Below are 18,923 nucleotides of genomic sequence, written 5' to 3'. Positions count from 1 at the left end.
CCTGCATTATTAAGCTTTGTATGCCCATACTCCAGAAGCTGGTAAGACATAGTGTGTGAAATATCTGAACTTGAGAAAGGAAAGAGGGAAGGAGAAGAGAATTAATATTGTTAACTATTTCTTAAGTGGTACTTTGGTATTTTCTAGAAAAATGAAAACAGCATTTCTGACAGTTCAATACTTAAAGAGAAAGTGTTATATTTTTATTTTCTGATATCATATGTAATACTTAATCGAGAGATGTCCAATAAACAAAACAAAAAAACAGGCATCACATTGACTGCCCCAATTTCAAGGAAGATTTAGAATCTGCTCCAGATTCACATTTGTGAACATTTAAGAGAAAACACTGGCTCCCAGCACACTAAGAACAGACCTAAAGTGAATCAGCAAGGATGACTACTTTCTGTATATTCCTTGTCATGGAGTAAAGGAGACAACTTCCCAGTCCTCCATTTGTGGTGGAAAATGAGGCAGGCTGCTCCCAAAGCTCCAACCACATGGAGTAAAAACTAGTGGATCTAAGTCTCAAAATTCTAAACAAAACCCTCTGATAGAGTTAGAAAGCTTTGAAGAGCAGGATTTAAGAGTCCTAATAGGCCCAGTGTGGAAGGAAAATCATCTTGCATCACTAGGGACTACAGATAGGCATGGCAACAAATTCAAGTAACACGTCGAAAACAAATCATTCAAAGCAGAAAGATGAACCAGGGTAAATCAGGAGTACTAACCAGGGAGCCAAGACAAGGGGTTGCATTTCATTGTCATGATTAGTGTATTTCATCAACAGGGAACTCTCATACCCTATGACCTTGTTGATCCCCAAGATACAGGTGAGAAGAAATGTTGGTAAGGAGATGCTTAGTGTCTTGGTCAGAACCATAAGCATACATACACACTTAAACCCTGTGCATTAGTCTGCGCTCATGCTGCCAATAAAGACATACCCAAGACTGGATAATTTATAAAGAAAAAGAGGTTTAGTGGACTCACAGTTCCACATGGCTGGGAAGACCTCACAATCATGGGAGAGGCGAGGAGGAGCAAAGGCGTTGTCTTACATGGCAACAGGCCAGACAGCATGTCCAGGCAAACTGCCCTTTACAAAACCATCAGCTCTCATGAGACATATTCACTATCACGAGAACAGCATAGGAAAAACCCACCCCCATGATTCACTTACCTCACAACACGTGGGGATTATGGCAGCTACAATTCAAGATGAGATTTGGGTAGCGACACAGCCAAACCATATGATTCTGTCCCTGGCCCCTCCCAAATCTCTCATGTCCCCACATTTCAAAACCAGTCATGCCTTCCCAACAGTCCTCCAAAGTCTTAACTCATTTCAGCATTAACTCAAAAGTCGACAGTCCATATTTCATCTGACACAAAGCAAGTCCCTACCACTTATGAGCCTGCAAACTTAAAAGCAAGTTAGTTACTTCCTCGATACAGCGGGGTCACAGGCATTAGGTAAATACAACCATTTCAAATGGGGCAAATTGGCCAAAATGAAGGGGCTGTGGGTCCCATGCAAGTCTCAAATCCAGAAGGGCAGTCAAATCTTAAAGCTCCAAAATGATCTCCTTTGACTCCATGTCTCATATCTAGGTAACACTGATGCAAGAGGTGGGCTCCCATGACCTTAGACAGCTCTGCCTCTTTGGCTTTGCAGGGTACAGCCCCCTTCCTGGAGGCTTTCAGGGGCTGGCATTGAGTGTCTGCAGCTTTTCCTGGCACATGGTGCAAGCTGGTCAGTGGATTTACCATTCTGGGGTCTGGTGGACGATGGCCCTCTTCTTACAGCTCCACTAGGTAGTTCCCCAGTGGGGACCCTCTTGTGTGGGGGCTCCCACCCTGGATTTCTCTTCTGCACTGCCCTGGTAGTGGTTCTCCATGAGGGCTCTGCCCCTGCAGCAAACTTTAGCCTAGACATCCAGGTACTTCCATACGTCCTCTGAAATCTAGGTGGAGGTTCCCAAACATCTGGCTTCTTGTTACTTATGCAAATTTCCAGTGGGCTTGAATTTCTCCCCAGAAAATGAGTTTTTCTTTTCTGTTGCATCATCAGGCTACAGCAAATTTTCCAAACTTTTATCCTCTGCTTTATCTTGAATGCTTTGTTGCTTAGAAATGTCTTCAGCCAGATACCCTAAATCATCTCTCTCAAAATCAAAGTTCCATTCATCTCTGGGGCAGGAACAAAATGCTGCAGTCTCTTTGTTAAAGCATAACAAGAGTCACCTTTGCTCCAGTTCCCAACAATTTCCTCATCTTCATCTGAGACCTCCTCAGGCTGAACTTTATTGTCCATAGCACTATCAGCATTTTGGTCACGGCCATGAAATAAGTTTCTAGGAAGTTCCAAACTTTCCCACATCTTCCTGTCTTCTGAGCCCCCCAAGTCTCTAAGAAGTTCCAAACTTTCCGACATTTTCTTGTCTTCTTCTGAGACCTACAAACTCTTTCAAACTCTGCCTGCTATCCAATTCCAAAGTCACTTCCACAGTTTTGATTATCTTTACCACAGCACCCCACTACCCAGTACCAGTTTACTATATTAGTCTGTTCTCATGCTGCTAATAACGACATACTTGAGATTGGTAATTTATAAAGAAAAAGAGGTTTACTAGGTGGCCTCACAATCATGACAGAAAGCAAGGAGGAGCAAAGGCATGTTTTACTTTGTGTCAGGCAAGAGAGTATGTACAAGGAAACTGCTCTTTATAACACCAACAGATCTCATAATACTCACTGTAACAAGAACAGCGTGGGAAAAACCCACCCCCATTATTCAGTTACCTCCCACCAGGTCCCTCCCACAACATGTGAGAATTACGGGAGCTACAATTCAAGGTGAGGTTTGAGTGGGGACACAGCTAAACCGTTAGAACCCTGCCTTGGGTTGTTACTATACTTCATCATTCCATGAAACCTTATATTTGAGAAGGCAACAAAAGTGAGGTGAAGAATTACATTTTCTGATAAACCAAGCTGCTTATTCATTTCTTTAGACATGGACCAGCGTAATTTTTCATGTTCTTTCAGTTAGCAATGAATAAGCTATTTTCTTCGACTGGGGCAGAGAAAAGGAGAGAAAAGATATCAAAGATCTAGGCAGGGAAGGATAAGGAAGAAGCAAAATGACAGAGCTAAGAAAACACTTCTAAAGCAGTATATTGACCACTTGAGTTTTATTTATTTTGATGTTATTGTCAATATTATTTGTACTCTGACTGAAATCTTGAATTACAACCGGTCTTATAACTACCAATTCTTCAAACCTATAATTGTTTTTAAAAATACTGTTTTTGAGAAAACATTATAAACCTGCAGAAATTTCAAAAATCATACCGAGGTCTTTACTTAGTTTCCCATGATGGTAACAGTTTACGTAATTTTAGTATGATATCAAAGTCAGTTCACTAAGATTAATATAATTTACAGGCCTGATTCAGATTTCACTGGTTTTTACATGCTTGTGTGTGTATATGTGTGTGTCAGACTGATAATACTTTTAACTCATCATAAGAAATATTTTCTTGTTTTTAAAAACTTGCTAGCTATTTACATTGATATATCTAATGTTAATTATCAGTAGTGATCTATTACTCGATACTATGAAATTTACTTTTCATTTTTTTCCTTGCCTACAACATATCTGTCAGATGTTGGAGCAATTGATGAATGCTAACTTTTAATAATTTCTTAAAATATTATACATTATTCCCAATAGCCAAAAGGAAGATTAAGAATCTCTATTGCTAAATGTAAAAAAGCATCATAATTTATAAGTTCAAGCTTAAGATTATTTCAGTATGAGGCTATCAAAAGGTCTCCGAACATAATCTTGTATTATTTTATGTATCTATTTGTTGGTTATTTTGAGCAAGTTTTCCTGACTCTCTTCCCCCATAAGAAAAAATTTAATGTTTTTAAGGCCTCATGGACATCGTGTAATTAAAAGTACTTCCGAAGCTATTATCATCATTGAGTCACAAAAACTAATCACCACAAATAGACTATATGATTTCTTTTTCATATATGACTGTCAAGCAATGCAATGTCAAAAAAATAAAACATTCTTAAATGTTTTATTTTTTTCTAAATATGTTTTGGTAAGCTTTGGATAAGCTTTTTCAGCTACTTTCCATTCTTAAGTTTCATTTTTAAGATTCTTTGTATTTTCTTCTTGTAATTAAGTTGAAAAATATATCATGGAGGTTCAGTGAAATATACTATCCAGTATCCTGTCATTAATATTAATGAAGGAATATAGTCACTGCTACCTCACAGAGCATTGATAGTAGGGAAAAAGTAGGGTAGCAGATAAAGGAGCTATGAGATCTTGGCAATCATTCAAAGCCTTAAGAATGCAGGCCTGTGAGTCTTAGCAGAATGGTGGAAAGTCATTATACAAGGACCTAGGATACCCTGGTCTAGTTCTTGCCCTGCTGCATTATGTATCTTACAATGACCTTTCAACTGATTTCTCTCATTTGTGAAATGAGAGAAAAAAACCTATTTTGCTTACTTCACAGGGTTCATGTGAGAGTCAAATGAAGCAAAAGTACTTTGATTGGGAGGCCGAGGCGGGTGGATCACAAGGTCAAGAGATTGAGACCATCCTGGTCAACATGGTGAAACCCCATCCCTACTAAAAATACAGAAAATTAGCTGGGCATGGCATGGTGGCACGTGCCTGTAATCCCAGCTACTCGGGAGGCTGAGGCAGGAGAATTGCCTGAACCCAGGAGGTGGAGGTTGCAGTGAGCTGAGATCGCACCATTGCACTGCAGCCTGGGTAACAAGAGCGAAACTATGTCTCAAAAAAAAAAAAAAAAAAAAAAAAAAAAGGTACAGAGCTTGATATAAGCATGAGGTGGTAACAGGATGACGCACAACATGACCAGTCAGAAACATCAATTTTGTGCAATATGTTGGAGAACATATCCCTATTTCTGGCTCTCCTCTCCCCTTCTAAAAGGCTTTTGAAATAGACCTAAATGGTTTTTGCTTAGATTCATACAAAATTAAAGACTTGCAAGAAAGAATGGACACCCTAGATGTCAGAAGGGAATACCAACAGTGAAAGTAGACAAAATCCAGCGAACACCTGAAGCTGTTTGTTCCAAGAAAGGAATGAAATACAGAGTCACCTTTCTACAACTTGCCATTGCTTGAGAACCTATAAGTATGATTGTGACTGTCAAGCAATGCAATGTCAGGGGTAAAGGGAGACCCCCCCCGTGTGTGACCTGATATCTCTGATTTATTCTGAGCTCACTCACATCTTGTCTTCAGATCTGGGGTGAAACCTCAAATAAGTTAATGTTTCCATCCACATTAAGTGATATGGAGGAACAAAGTTCACAAAGCCATGTGATGAGGGAGCAAAGGGAGAAGTGAAGGCAGCATCTCCCCACTTAGCAATACAGTGACCCCATGAATGCCCAACATTCGCATCCCCTGATTTATATGTGTTCATGATATACAGAAATTAACAGGCACTTTCTCTTCTGATTTTCCAGCTTTTCAATAAGGTCTCCCAGGTAAAACTTGAGACCTTGAATTATAGCGGTTTATTGTTAGTGGTAGATGGTAAAATTTTATAAGAAAGGCAGTAGAACAAAGGTGGGTGTGATCTCTAAGTCAAGATGCTCTTTAAGAGTTAAAATGGTTTATTGAAGTAAAAATTATGTAACAAAATGTTTCATGCTTACTAGGGCTTTGACAGCAATGGCACTATCTTTAAGAGAATCAGAAGGGATGCAATAAGAAAGCATTTTTAAAATTATTACTTTATCTACAGGCAATTTATTTTAGATAACATCCAATTTCTTTTAAGTCATTGGTCCATAGATCAATTATAATTTACATAATGGGTTGTCTTCTGGAAATCTAGGAAGATATGCATTTAGTAATATTGTGGGCATATGCAGGAGAGCTCAACAGATGACTAACTTTCCAATGAGTATTTATTACAAGAGAATTTGCTAGTAAAGTTCATGTGTAGGTGTGTGTATGTTAGAGTGTAATACGTATAATGAATATATTATACGTTTTCTGGACTAAAATCTAAAGTTTTCTCCCTATGCTGAAAATATTCTAAATGTTCATACTCTGTGGTCTCTGAACAAAAACACATCTGAAACATAGACTTTTGTTTTTGTAACTTTTATATTTAACCAACATCATAAACATACCTCTTGCTGACCACCCATATAATTCTGTGGGAATAAAAAAAAATGAATCTTGTTCATATACTTGAATTTCAAACAGATCATGATGATATCTATTGCTCTATAATTTGTTTTAAATCCATATGAAAACACTGAGTCCAACTAAAATATAAAAATGTAAGATAACTGATAGTTTTCTTGGGGTACGGATCATTGTCATCTGAAGAGAATGGGCTAGGGTGATTTAAATGTAACTGAACTAACCATTTGGACCGTCAATTACAGTATGCTACAATATATTATTTAACTGTTACATAATGCATACATATCAGCAGTAGAGTGAAGGTTCAGCTCATATAATTTTACTCTCTCCCAAAAGTGGTTCCTAAAATATGGTGTAAAGCAATGTACAGAAATCTTTACAAGAATTCCTTTATAAGGAAATAGTCACTACGTTATTCACTCAGGAGCATTCACTACAGATTAATGATGCATGTAATCTGTGCAGGGCTTTGTTACATTTTAGGATTACAGAACCAAGTTAGCTCTTCCATATTTTAATAATATGGTAGAATAAATATGCAATTACATCTTTCCTAGAATAGTACATTTAAAACTCAGGAAAGTATTCAATCAACTTTTTTTTTTTTTTTCTTTTTTTTTTTTTTTTTTTTTTGAGACAGGTTCTCACTGTTGCCCAGGCTGGAGTGCAGTAGCACAAACACAGGTTACTGCATCCAAGAACTCCTGGGCTCCAGTGATCCTCCAGCCTCAGCCTCCCGAGTAAGTGGGACTACAGGCACTTACCACTATGCCCAGCTAATTTTTGTATTTTTTTGTAGAGACCGGGTCTCGGCATGTTGCCTAGGCTAGTCTCCAACTCCTGGGCTCGAGTGATCTTCCCACCTTGGCCCCAACAAAGTGCAAGGATTACAGACATAAGCAACCATCCCCGACTTTAAGGGACTTTTTAGTGCAAGGTTGAGTTGGTGGGACACCCGGAGAATTTCTCTGAGAAAGTTCAAAGCTATAAGACTAGGCAGATACATGAATTTTCAAGAGTGAGCAACCAACCTCAGCTAGCCTGGAGCTACATTTTAATAAGCTTAGGGCATTGGTTCACTGGGGTGAGTGAGATTCTGCGTGAAACAGACCCCTGACAGACCATCTGCAATATTTTATGGGAAAAACAAAACCTACCCACAGTATGATAGAGGACACAGTTGACTTTCTCAACCTGGGTAACAGATGAGGCAAGAGGATAAACAAACAACTACACGGTGTGTATGAATTAATAACATCCTCATAGGATTTGTACCTGTAATTCATGTTACCTGTATGGCCCAAATTTTAAATGTGGTCCAGCAGGTCCTTGTTGATTACCTCCAACTACATGACAGTGGCAAATTTAAATCTTCTTTGGATCAAGAAGCTTCCCCCTCAAGCCTCAAAGAATTCACAGAGATAAAAGCTCAAGCAACATGACCTCTAAATGGAAAATTCATGAACTACATGGGGGGAAAAAAGTAACGTGAAAACAGAAGGGCAGCAGACACAACAGTGGAATTAAATTCACAATTTTGGAATTATTACATACAGGATACTATATAGGTATAAAGAATATTTTGAAAGTTTTTAAATCAAAAGTGCTTATCAGAATTAACCAGGCAGGTCTGAAAAGGAACTTCAAAAAAAGAAACTTTTAAGCCAGGCCTGGTAGCACAAACCTGTAGTCCCAGCTACTTGGGAAGCTGAGATAGGAGGATCCCTTGAGCCCAGGAGTTTGAGGCCAAACTGGGGAACTTGGGGGACCCGCCCCCATCCCTCCACACAGACAAAAAAAGAAAGAAAAGAAAAGAAACATATAATAATCTGAGTGAATAATGCAGTGAGTAGGTCAAATAGCAGAACAGTCATGACTGAAGGTAGCATAAGTGAAATATAGAATTGAGCAAGTTATATAGAATACAGCCCAGAGAGAGAAGGTGATGGGAGTCTGAAGGAGAGAGTCACCGTTAAGATGGTGTGAAAATGTCTGATGTATGCTTCATTAGGACTATGAAAAAAGGAACAAGAGAAAGAAAGGCAGTTTTCAGGGAGTATAGCTGAGAATTCTGAGGAATTAGACTTTAAAGCTACAGGTTTAAGAATTCCTAGAAAGAAATTGTTTAACCAGGCAGATTTGAAAAGGAACTTCAAAAAATGAGAGAGATTTTTAAATTTTAAAAATGTTTTATCCTACAGGATTAAAAAAAAAATTCAAATAGAAAAGCATCCAGAGAAAAATAGACTGCCAAATACCTGGTTTCTTACCAGAAACAATGCAAGCTAGAAGAGAGTGGAATGACACTTTTGAAGTGGATTTACTCTAGAACTCTACCCAGTGTAGTCATTTTTTAAGAAAAGTAAAGCATCATTTTCCGAAGACTTTCAAGAACTGAGGCTCTGAAAGATCTTTTCACATTTATGGAATAAATACTCAGAATATGTATGAAATGTTCTTCAGAAACAAATCAGTGATCTAAGAGGGAAGTGTGAGTACAAAAAGAAACAGAGCAAAGAATGTACGTTTGACCCTTGAACAGCTCAGGAATTGGGCATGCTGACTCCATTCCGTGCAGCTGAAAATCTGCATATAACTTTTAATTTCCGCAGACTTAACTACTAATAGTTCCTGTTGACTGGAAACCTTACTGATAAACACCAATTAACACATATATTATATGTTACATATATACTATATTCTTACAATTAAACAAGGCAGAGAAAAGAAAATGTTAAGAGAACCGTAAAAGAAAATTATTTTAGTATTTGTCAAGTGAAAATAGATCATCATAAAAGCCTGCATCCTCATCACCTTCGTATTGAATAGGCTGAGGAGGAAGAAGAAGGGTTGGTTTTGTAGTCCCAGGGCTGGCAGGGGTTTAAGAAAATCCATATATAAGTGGACCCAGGAAGTTCTGTGCTCTTCAAGGTCAACTGTACTTGTAAATCTAGACAAACACTGTTCAAAGTAGTAACTAATTAATTTCTAGGGTTAAAAATTCTAGGGTATTACTATAATCGTAGGAAGCTTGTACATGGGTAAAACAGATGGGTAATCACAGTTAAATCAGTCTAAAATCTGTGGTGTTTGGGAAAAGAGGCTTGATAACTTTAGACTTTGTGTTGTTAGGTATTTGTGATCCAATACCTAGGATTACCACTAAATAATAGAATGAATAACAACCAAACTGGTATAGGGGAAAAAGATACAGAAATAAACACGATAAATTAATAAACACAATTACTATAAATGGTCTTGCTCTCTAGTTAGAGAGTCATTGATAGTTTAGTTTCAGAAAAGACCAAATTATATTCTGTTTATGAGACATAATTAATATGAACAGAGTATTTGAAAGTAGAATATATATATACAAAGTAGTCACTAAATATCTTTTTTTAACTGCAAGAACCATTCAGTGTTACTACATATTTATAAATGGCGTGTTTCATTAGGAAGATTAATAATTCCATTCTAAGTAAAACAAAATTGATAAAACTGCAAAGCATATTAACAAACCCACAATGTAATAAACAAGCCTCATATGATGGACACATAAAGACTAATTGAAGAATATACATCATTTTTCAACCACATAGAACACTTAGTAACAATGATCACAAACTTGGCTATTGGATAAATCTCACAAAATCCAAAGAATTGGTTCATAGAATTTATATTATTTTATCACAATTTAATCAGATCATTATTGATATCAAAAGATCACTAATTACCCACATACATTTTAAAATATCAAAACATGCTTACAAGTAACCCATGGGCCAAATAATAAACCAGAGCTGAATTTAAAAATAGAGGCCCTTGTGGTTCAGAAGCACTGAGCATTAATTAATAATAGATACGATGAAGTATAAGAACAGTAGTCTCATTAAAGGAATTACACATTTGAGTCAAAATAACTTATGAAGCCTAATGAAAGATTATAGTTAATAATTGCTAGGTTTGGGGGAAAAATTAATAGTTGAGCTTGGAGTTTCCACAATAAATTTTCTTTTAAAAATTGATCATAGTTTACAATGGATTATTGTTTACAATAATCCATTGTATATCTCTATCTAAAAGAGAATAATTCAAATGTTTCTAACGTAAAAGACAAATATTGAAGATGATAGATACCGCAGTTACACTGAATTGATCTTTACAAATTACATAAAGGTATTAAATCATCACATGTATACTGAAAATATGTATTTCTCTTATGTATCAATCTTTTAAAATTTTGAAAAATGTTTTAAATTGATCATTTTTTGGTGATTAAAGTAATAAAACCAAATACCAGAATGAGAAGATAATTACAAATACATCAAAGCTAAAGATAGTCTGTAATCCTAGTGCTTTTGGAGACCAAGATGCAAGATTCACCTGAGGCCAGGAGTTGGAGATCAGCCTGAGAAACACAGTGAGAACCTGTCTCTACAAAAAAATTTTAAAATTAGCCATCTATGGTGGTACACGGCAGTAGTCCCAGCTATTCAAGGGGCTGAGGTGAGACAATTGCTTGAGCCCTGGAGTTTGAGGTTACAGTGAGCTATGATCAAGCCACTGTACTCCTGCCTGGGTGGTAAGAGCAAGAGCCTCTCTCTTAAAAAAAAAAAAAAAAAAAAAAGAAATTGTGTATGACAACCCAAAATTGATCTAAGTAGACTGTATGTTCTAAATATCAAATCCGGAAACACTTGTGACAGATATGACAGGAAAGAAATGAAGAAATTTGGGCAGAGGGCATGAAGAAATTATTTACAAAGCAAGAAACCGAAATAGCTAATAAATAGTTGAAAAAATGTTCAACGTCAAATATAATGGGCAGAAGGAAGGGAGCAGTACTGAGATAACAGTTTTCATTTCGAATTGTCAGGGTGAAAGAGATTGAAAAACTCACATGCAGGGTATGTATACACAGGGTTTATTCAGATATTTTCTCCATATGTCATTCTGCTTGGCTTATGGCCTCTTTGCCATGCACAAAATTTAATTTTTTATAGTAATATTTTTAATTAAATATTTTTTATTGATACATAATAGTTGTACATATTTTGGGGTCTGTATGGTCTTTCAACACATGTATGAAATGTATAATGATCAAATCAGGGTAACTAGGTTATCCATTGCCTTAAATATTTATCTTCTTAGGACTGTTCTAAATCTTCTAGCTATTTTGAAATATGCTATAAGCTATTGTTAACTGTTGATTCTATTCTGCTATTGAACACTAGACCCTATTCCTTCTATCTAACTGTATTTTTGTACCCATTAACCATCTCGTCGTCATACCTACACTCCTCTCCTTCCCGGCCTCTGCTAATCATCATTCTACTCTGCTTTAATGATCAGCTTTCTTAGCGTTCACATATTCTGAGAACATGCAGTATTTGTCTTTCTGCTTCTAGCTGATGTTACTTAACTTAATTACCTCCAGTATTATCCATGCTGAAAATGTCAGGATTTTTTTTTTTTTTTTTTTTTGAGACAGGGTCTTGCTCTGTCAGCCAGCCTGGAGTACAGTGGCATGATCACAGTTCACTGCAGCCTTGATCTCCCAGGCTCAAGTGATTCTCCCACTTCAGCCTCCCAAGTATCTAGGACAACAGGTGTGTGCCACCACACCTGGCCACTGGCTAATTTCTTTTTTATTTTTATAGAGATACACTTCCTATCTTACCTAGGCTGACTCTGAACTCCTGAGCTCATGTAATTCTCCTGCCTTGGCCTCTCAAAGTATTGGGATTACAGACATGACCCACCACATCTGGCCAGGATTTTTTTTTGAGGGGGGAGGGGGGCTGACTAACATTCCATTGAGTACATATGCCAGATTTTCTTATTCGTTCTTCTGTTGGTGGACAGCTGTCTTGGCTATTGTGAATAGTGTTGCAGTGAACATAGGTGTGCAGATGTCTTTTCAGTATGCTGATTTCCTTTCTTTTGGATATACACCCAGCTATGGGATTGCTGGATAATATGCTAGATCTATGTTTAGGTTTCTGGGGAGCCTCCGTACTGTTTTCTGTGGCGGCCATACTAATTTACATTCCCAGCAGCAGTATTCTCTTCTCCCTGCATTCTCACCAGCATTTGTTATTTCTGTTAATAGTCATTTTTGATAATAGTCATCTTAACTGGGGTAAGATAGCTCATTGTGATTCTGATTTGCATTTCCCAGATGATTAGTGATGTTAAGCATTTTTTTTCACATACACTTAGGCCAATTATATATCTTCTTCTGTGAAATCATTTGCCCATTTTTAAATTGGATTACTTGGCTTTTTGCTGTGAGTTACTTATACATTCTGTCTGTTAATCCCTGGTCAGAGAGTTTGCAGATATTTTCTCTTGTTATGTGAGTTGTCTTTTTACTCTGTTAATAGTTTCCTTTGCTGTGGAGAAGGTTTTTTAGCTTTATGTAATCCCATTTGTCTATTTTCGCTTTTGTTGCATAAGCTGTTGAGGTGTTACCCAAAAAAATATCTGCCCAGACCAATGTCCCAAAGCATTTCTTCAATATTTTCTTCTAGTAGGTTCATAGTTTCAGGCCTTAGATTTTAATTTGATTTCCATATAAAGTAAGAGGTGGGGGCATATAGTTTCATCCTTTTATATTTGGAAATCCAGATTTCCCAGCATTATTTATTGAAGAGCCTATTTTTTCCTCAATATCTGTTCTTGACATCTTTGTCAAAAGTGAGTTGGCTGTATATGCATAGATTTATTTCTTTGTTATCTATTCTGTTCTTTTGGTCTATGTGTCGTGTTTCTATGCTAGTACCATGCCGTTTGGGTTACTACAACTTTATTGCATTTTAAAATCTGGTAGTGTGATTCTTCCAGCTTTGTTATTTTGCTTGGGATTGTTTTGGCTATTTGAAGTCTTTTGTGGTTTCATATGAATTTTAGAATTTTTTTTCCTATTTCTGTGAAGAAGGTCATTGGTATTTTGATAGGAACTGCATTGAATCTGTAGATTGCTTTGGGTAGTATGGACATTTTAACAACATTAAGTCTTTCAGTCCAGGAGCATGGAACAGCGCTTCATTTGTTTGTGTTCACTTCAGTTTCTTTGATCTGTTTTTTTTTTTTTTTTTTAGTTTTCATTGTGAAGTTATTGTTTCGATTGTGCAGCTTTTATGAGTTTTGGTTATATTACTTTTGTGTGCTGTTAACAACTTGACAAAGAATTACTCTTTGATACAGTAATTCGACTTCTAGGAATTTGTCCCAAGGCATAAAATGCTATCTGTACTCAAGATTGTTCCTCATATCCTTGTTAATATTAGGGAATAACTGAGCAAAGTTCCAGAAAAAGAGGACTTGTTAAAAAGCTTATGGTATGTGTATATATAGACAGATACACACACATACACAGACATATTATTTATATGTCTACAATTTAAGGAATTAAGCAGTACATGAATAACCATTAAAGTAATATATTGATTAATATTTATATAGAAAGATATGCATGATACTAGTAAGTGAAAAAAGCAGTATATATCCCTTTTATGTAAACTTGCATGTGTACCTATCAGTTGTAAGGAGCAGCTTGTCTATAGTTGCACAGGCAGTGGTGGTCTGAGGCAGCTGTGCTGTAAAATTAAAAGCACTGCAATGGATTGAGGGGCTTGAGTTTTACTCATTGTTTTGCTAACTGTGCTCCTCTTGACATGCCTTTTCATATCTCTGGTCCTCCTGGATGCCCTCCTCTCTAAAAATGAGGAAAGGAATGGGCATTTCACTTTATTAGCGGTAACAGATACACCATAATGCCTGGCACATCGCTCTTCTGCAGGCGTGGTAGACGCTGGAGGTCAGTCTTAGTGTTCTTTCTCTGGGCTCACTCATGTTCTAGAATTCTTCTGAGCACACAGTTTTAGGCCACCGTTTCTAAGCAAATTGTGCTTATATGGAAAACTTCTTTGCCATCCTTGAAAGAGGATCTTAGATATTCTTTCAGCTAAAAGATTTCTCTAATTTAAGTACGAATTATTGTGACAAGAACTAACAGAGAATCCTTTTCAATAAATAATGTTTTAATTTTCTAGTATCCATATGTTTTTTTAAAAAGTAAAAAGGTAAAAACAAACAAGTGAAATAAGTGTTGATAAAATTTTATTAAATAAAATATTTTAACATGTAGCTGGTATAAAACAATGATTAATAAGATATTTTACCTTTTCATTTTTGCATACAAAATCTTTGAAATCCAGTGTTTATTTGAAGCACATCCCATTTCAGCTGATAAATTGTCATTGTGAATACTTGATTTGTATTTAAATTTACAATTTAAAAAGCAGATTCTCATACCCATCTTAAGTTTTCTAATAATTGAATTGAGTGTTCTTATGCTTAAATAAAAATAAAAATTGAGATGTCACATTTCAAGTATCTAGTAGCACAGATATTCAGTGACCGTATGCAGATCAGTAGAAGTTTGGGGGATACAAAAACTTTTTCTAACTTTTACCCATCAAAGAGATTTTCTAGTTGGAAAAGCAAGATATCAAAAATAAGCATGTCAAGAATATAACCCAATACAATATAATTAAGTGCTAGAAGTTTGCCGTGGACATACAAAGTGCTATGTGGGAAGGAAGTTCCAGAAACACCACAGCTGGGTACTTTCTTCACCACTCGGAAGTCTGAGTAGTGGCAGTGATGCATGACTTTGTGAGAATGGAGTGTCTTACTTTAGAAAGTGTGTGTGTTCTGCCTGCAGGCACGGGACTCGCTGTGCTGGTGAAGTGGCAGCCGCTGCAAACAACTCACACTGCACAGTCGGAATTGCTTTCAACGCCAAGATCGGAGGTATGGGAAACCAACTTACGTGCATATAGAAATGTGCCAGTTAAAAAAATCTGGAGACAACAGATGCTGGAGAGTATGTGGAGAAATAGGAACACTTTTACCTTGTTGGTGGGAGTGAAATGAGTTCAACCATTGTGGAAGACAGTGTGGTGATTCCTCAAGGACTTAGAAATAAAATTCCATTTGACCCAGCAATCCCATTACTGGGTATATATCCAAAGGATTATAAATCATTCTGTTATAAAGACACATGCACACATATGTTCATTGAGGCACCATTTACAATAGCAAAGACCTGGAACCAACCCAAATGCCAATCGATGATAAACTGGACAAGGAAAATGCAGCACATATACACCATGGAATACTATGCAGCCATAAAAAACAATGAGTTCATGTCCTTTATAGGGACATGGATGAACCTGGAAACCATCATTCTCAGCAAACTGACACAAGAGCAGAAAATCAAACACTGCATGTTCTCATGCATAGGTGGGTGTTGAACAGTGAGAACACATGGACACAGGGAGGGGAGCACCGCACACTGGGGTCTGTTGAGGGGCGCTACGGGAGGGACTGTGGGGGATAGGGAGTTGGGGAGGGATAACATGGGGAGAAATGCCAGATATAGGTGACGGGGTTGGAGACAGCAAACCACATTGCCAGGTATGTACCTATGCAACAATCCTGCATGTTCTGCACATGTACGCCAGAACCTAAAGTACAATAAAACATATTTTAAAAAATAAAAAAATTTTTTTAAAAAAGAGGGCCAGTTGGCTCTTTGCCTGACAGGCTTTTAGAATCCTTTTTAAATGGAGGTGAAACGGTTGGGCATATCTTTACGTAATAGTGTTTAACTATTGCTGGCCCCAGCATGACCATGTTAGCACGCTCTGCTAAATATATTTAGTTAAAGACTTCTGAAGCAGTAACCCTAAAATAATGTAAACAGTTTTCTTTTAAACAGACTTGAAAAAAAATGTCATCTAGTAGTGAAGATGGGGGTCCATTGACATCTGTACCAAAATGCTACAATTGGTGCCTGGGTCAGAAAGAACTGATAATATAAACATTAGGCCGTAATATCTCTATGGAAAGAAGCATTTTGTAATTCTCTCAAAGTAGAAAATCTTGGTTTTGTTTCTGTTTTTGTTTTCTTTAGGCTTAGCCTTTTAAAATTTCCTTTAATTGTAATTAAAATGATAAATGGCAGAAATATCCTTTTGTAACCCCCTAATGCAGTGATACTATTTCCACGAATGATTCAGATTATGTCAATACACAGGCACATATGTGTACAAACTCAATTATACATATACTTACTATAAGGGCCCAGCCAAAGCAGTGTAAATTTAAGCATTGATAATAGCAAATTCTTAACTTTCCCATTTGTAATCATCTTTGCAAGCAAAGCAGCCTGGTGCCACAGCCACACACACATGGGAAGAAGACATTGTCATAGATTTTGTGGATCCTGATGATTTTATCATTATACCTGAAGGTGTTCTCTAGGGGTCTCCTATGGGTGTCATAAGATAAATGAAGCACCTGGAGCTGCGCTGACCGCCTTGTTTCCAATGCACTATTTGTTTTCGAGTGGGAAAGAGTGTTGGAACTAAAAAACAAAAATGGCAATTCTTTCTGGGATAGGAATATAAATATATAGTTTCCCTAACATGAGATATTTAAGGTATACAATAATAGAAATAAGGCTTTCTGAAACTACCTTGAATTTCAGTCCACACTACATTGCCTCTTTCTTTCCTTCTTCTCTCCCTGAATTCTTAGGAGTATGATTGTTTGTTAAGCAGTAATTAATTAGCAGGGAGCATCTGCTCTTTATTAAGTGCAATGAATATGAAAGAGCTAAAGAAAAGAGGCAACAAAAAAATTCTCCATTCCCTGAAGAATAATCAGCATTCTGGAGGCCCCTCTTCATCCCAGGGGAGATCAGAGGCTGCCAGGTCAGCCCTTCTCATGGTCCATGATACAGTTTCTCCCATCCACAGACACACAGCCCCAGGTTCTCATCATTACTCTCCAGCACAAACTCAGAAATCTTAATAATTTTGAAAGAATGAGGGGATGAACTTGTGAACTCACAGATAAACCAATGACCTAGCTTACAGAACCGTATTTTTTAAAGGAAGAATGTATGGCAATGACTCAAAAATGTTCTAAAACAAGAACATTCTGAATAATAAATTTAACCCCAGACCCAAGACATGAAATCCTAGAGTTAAATGAGGAAAAAGAAGCAGCGTTTTATCTTTAAACTTGACAAAGTAAAATAATTCTTTTTTCGTGAAATTTCTGTTAGAAAATTAACATGAGCCTCTTAGTATGATTTACAAGCATTTTTTTGTGAACTTCACATCAATTACATGACATTAACGTAGAAACTGAATTCAGGTGTTATATCCTACTGTTATGGTGGCATTTAAAACACTAGAGACCTTATTTGTGGCAATTACTGTGTTTATTTCAGACCTCATTGTACCAATAACATAGTTTCATTTTATGCTTTTCACAAAAGCATAAAAGAGGATGGAGTAGTTCATCTGTCTTTGCTGAAAAAAAAAACATGCAGATGAATTTTGAATGTTCAAATTGAACGAAAACAAACCAGTGGTTAGGACAAAGTACATCGAGAACATCATGTAGGGTTTTTCATTCACACAAAACAAACCATTGACAAACTTTCCAATTTTCATTGCCAAATTTTTAATGGAACTTGTTCATAACCTTCAGTCTCGACCTCTCCTGTTAACACACATCTCCATTAAAAATTCAAAAGTCTAGAAGAAAGAGAGTTGAGAGACATTAACCAAATGCAATGTCTTTAGAGATACATGGGGCAGAATGGAATGTTGGCTAGATGTTAGATGACAATGGGGACTTATTTCCCTATTTTTTGTAAAAAAAAAAAATTTAAAGGATGAAGGATCATATCTGTCATGGAATTCAAAATGGTTTAACCTAGTATTTATAATTTTGGATTAAGAAAAAGAGACAAAATGTTAACAGTTATGGAGTAGTGAATACATATATATGTTCATTCTTCATTTTCTATTTTTGTTTGCAAGTTTAATAGTTAAAAGTTAAACATTTTTAATGCACAAAGAAGATACCTATATAGTTTCCTCAAGAAGATTTTTATTTCTGCTAATATTCCCACCTCAATTCACATAGACTCTATCTAAAGCTGTTTGATTTGGGGTTTTATTAGTTAATCTTCATTTATTGGTAACCAATAAAAACTTAAAATCCTACTGATCACAAGGCTTTCCTAAGGATTAAATCTGGCCTGTAAATATATAATTTTTAAATGATGCAGTGTTTCAGTGATGGTATTTAGTTTAAGCTGAAGGAGAGACATGTTTACTTAACAGATGTTTGGTTGTGGTTGCTTTTGTGAGCCTCCAGAATAAAAGGAAAAATGGAAAGCCTAACATTTTCTTTTTTTTTTTTTTTTTGGAGGCAGAGTTTCGCTCTTGTTACCCAGGCTGGAGTGCAATGGCGCGATCTCGGCTCACCGCAACCTCCGCCTCCTGGGTTCAGGCAATTCTCCTGCCTCAGTCTCCCGAGTAGCTGGGATTACAGGCACGCACCACCATGCCCAGCTAATTTTTTGTATTTTTGGTAGAGACAGGGTTTCACCATGTTGACCAGGATGGTCTCGATCTCTTGACCTCATGATCCACCCGCCTCGGCCTCCCAAAGTGCTGGGATTACAGGCGTGAGCCACCGCGCCCAGCCAAGCCTGACATTTTCATAGAATTTATTTCTGAATATCTTAGTGTCTCTTTTTGCAAAATCGGGTTAATAGTAAATTCCTATCTGTTTGATAGAAATATACTTAAATGAAGATT

General features: G+C 36.8%; 1 protein-coding gene across 5 annotated transcripts in view; it reads left to right on the top strand.

Moving 5' to 3' along the window:
• PCSK5 (proprotein convertase subtilisin/kexin type 5) overlaps window positions 1-18,923 on the top strand; it is a 467,438-nt gene that overhangs the window by 160,684 nt on the left and 287,831 nt on the right. For all 5 annotated transcript variants that reach the window (XM_074394654.1, XM_074394653.1, XM_074394655.1 and 2 more), the window contains one exon: window positions 14,960-15,048. In XM_074394654.1, the coding sequence (XP_074250755.1) occupies window positions 14,960-15,048 (89 nt within the window). The remainder of the gene's footprint in view (window positions 1-14,959; window positions 15,049-18,923) is intronic.

Source organism: Saimiri boliviensis, chromosome 2, assembly GCF_048565385.1.
Source record: "Saimiri boliviensis isolate mSaiBol1 chromosome 2, mSaiBol1.pri, whole genome shotgun sequence".
Lineage (NCBI taxonomy): Eukaryota > Metazoa > Chordata > Mammalia > Primates > Cebidae > Saimiri > Saimiri boliviensis.
Note: the sequence above shows the minus strand (reverse complement) of the source record. Positions and strands in the feature narration are given on the sequence as shown.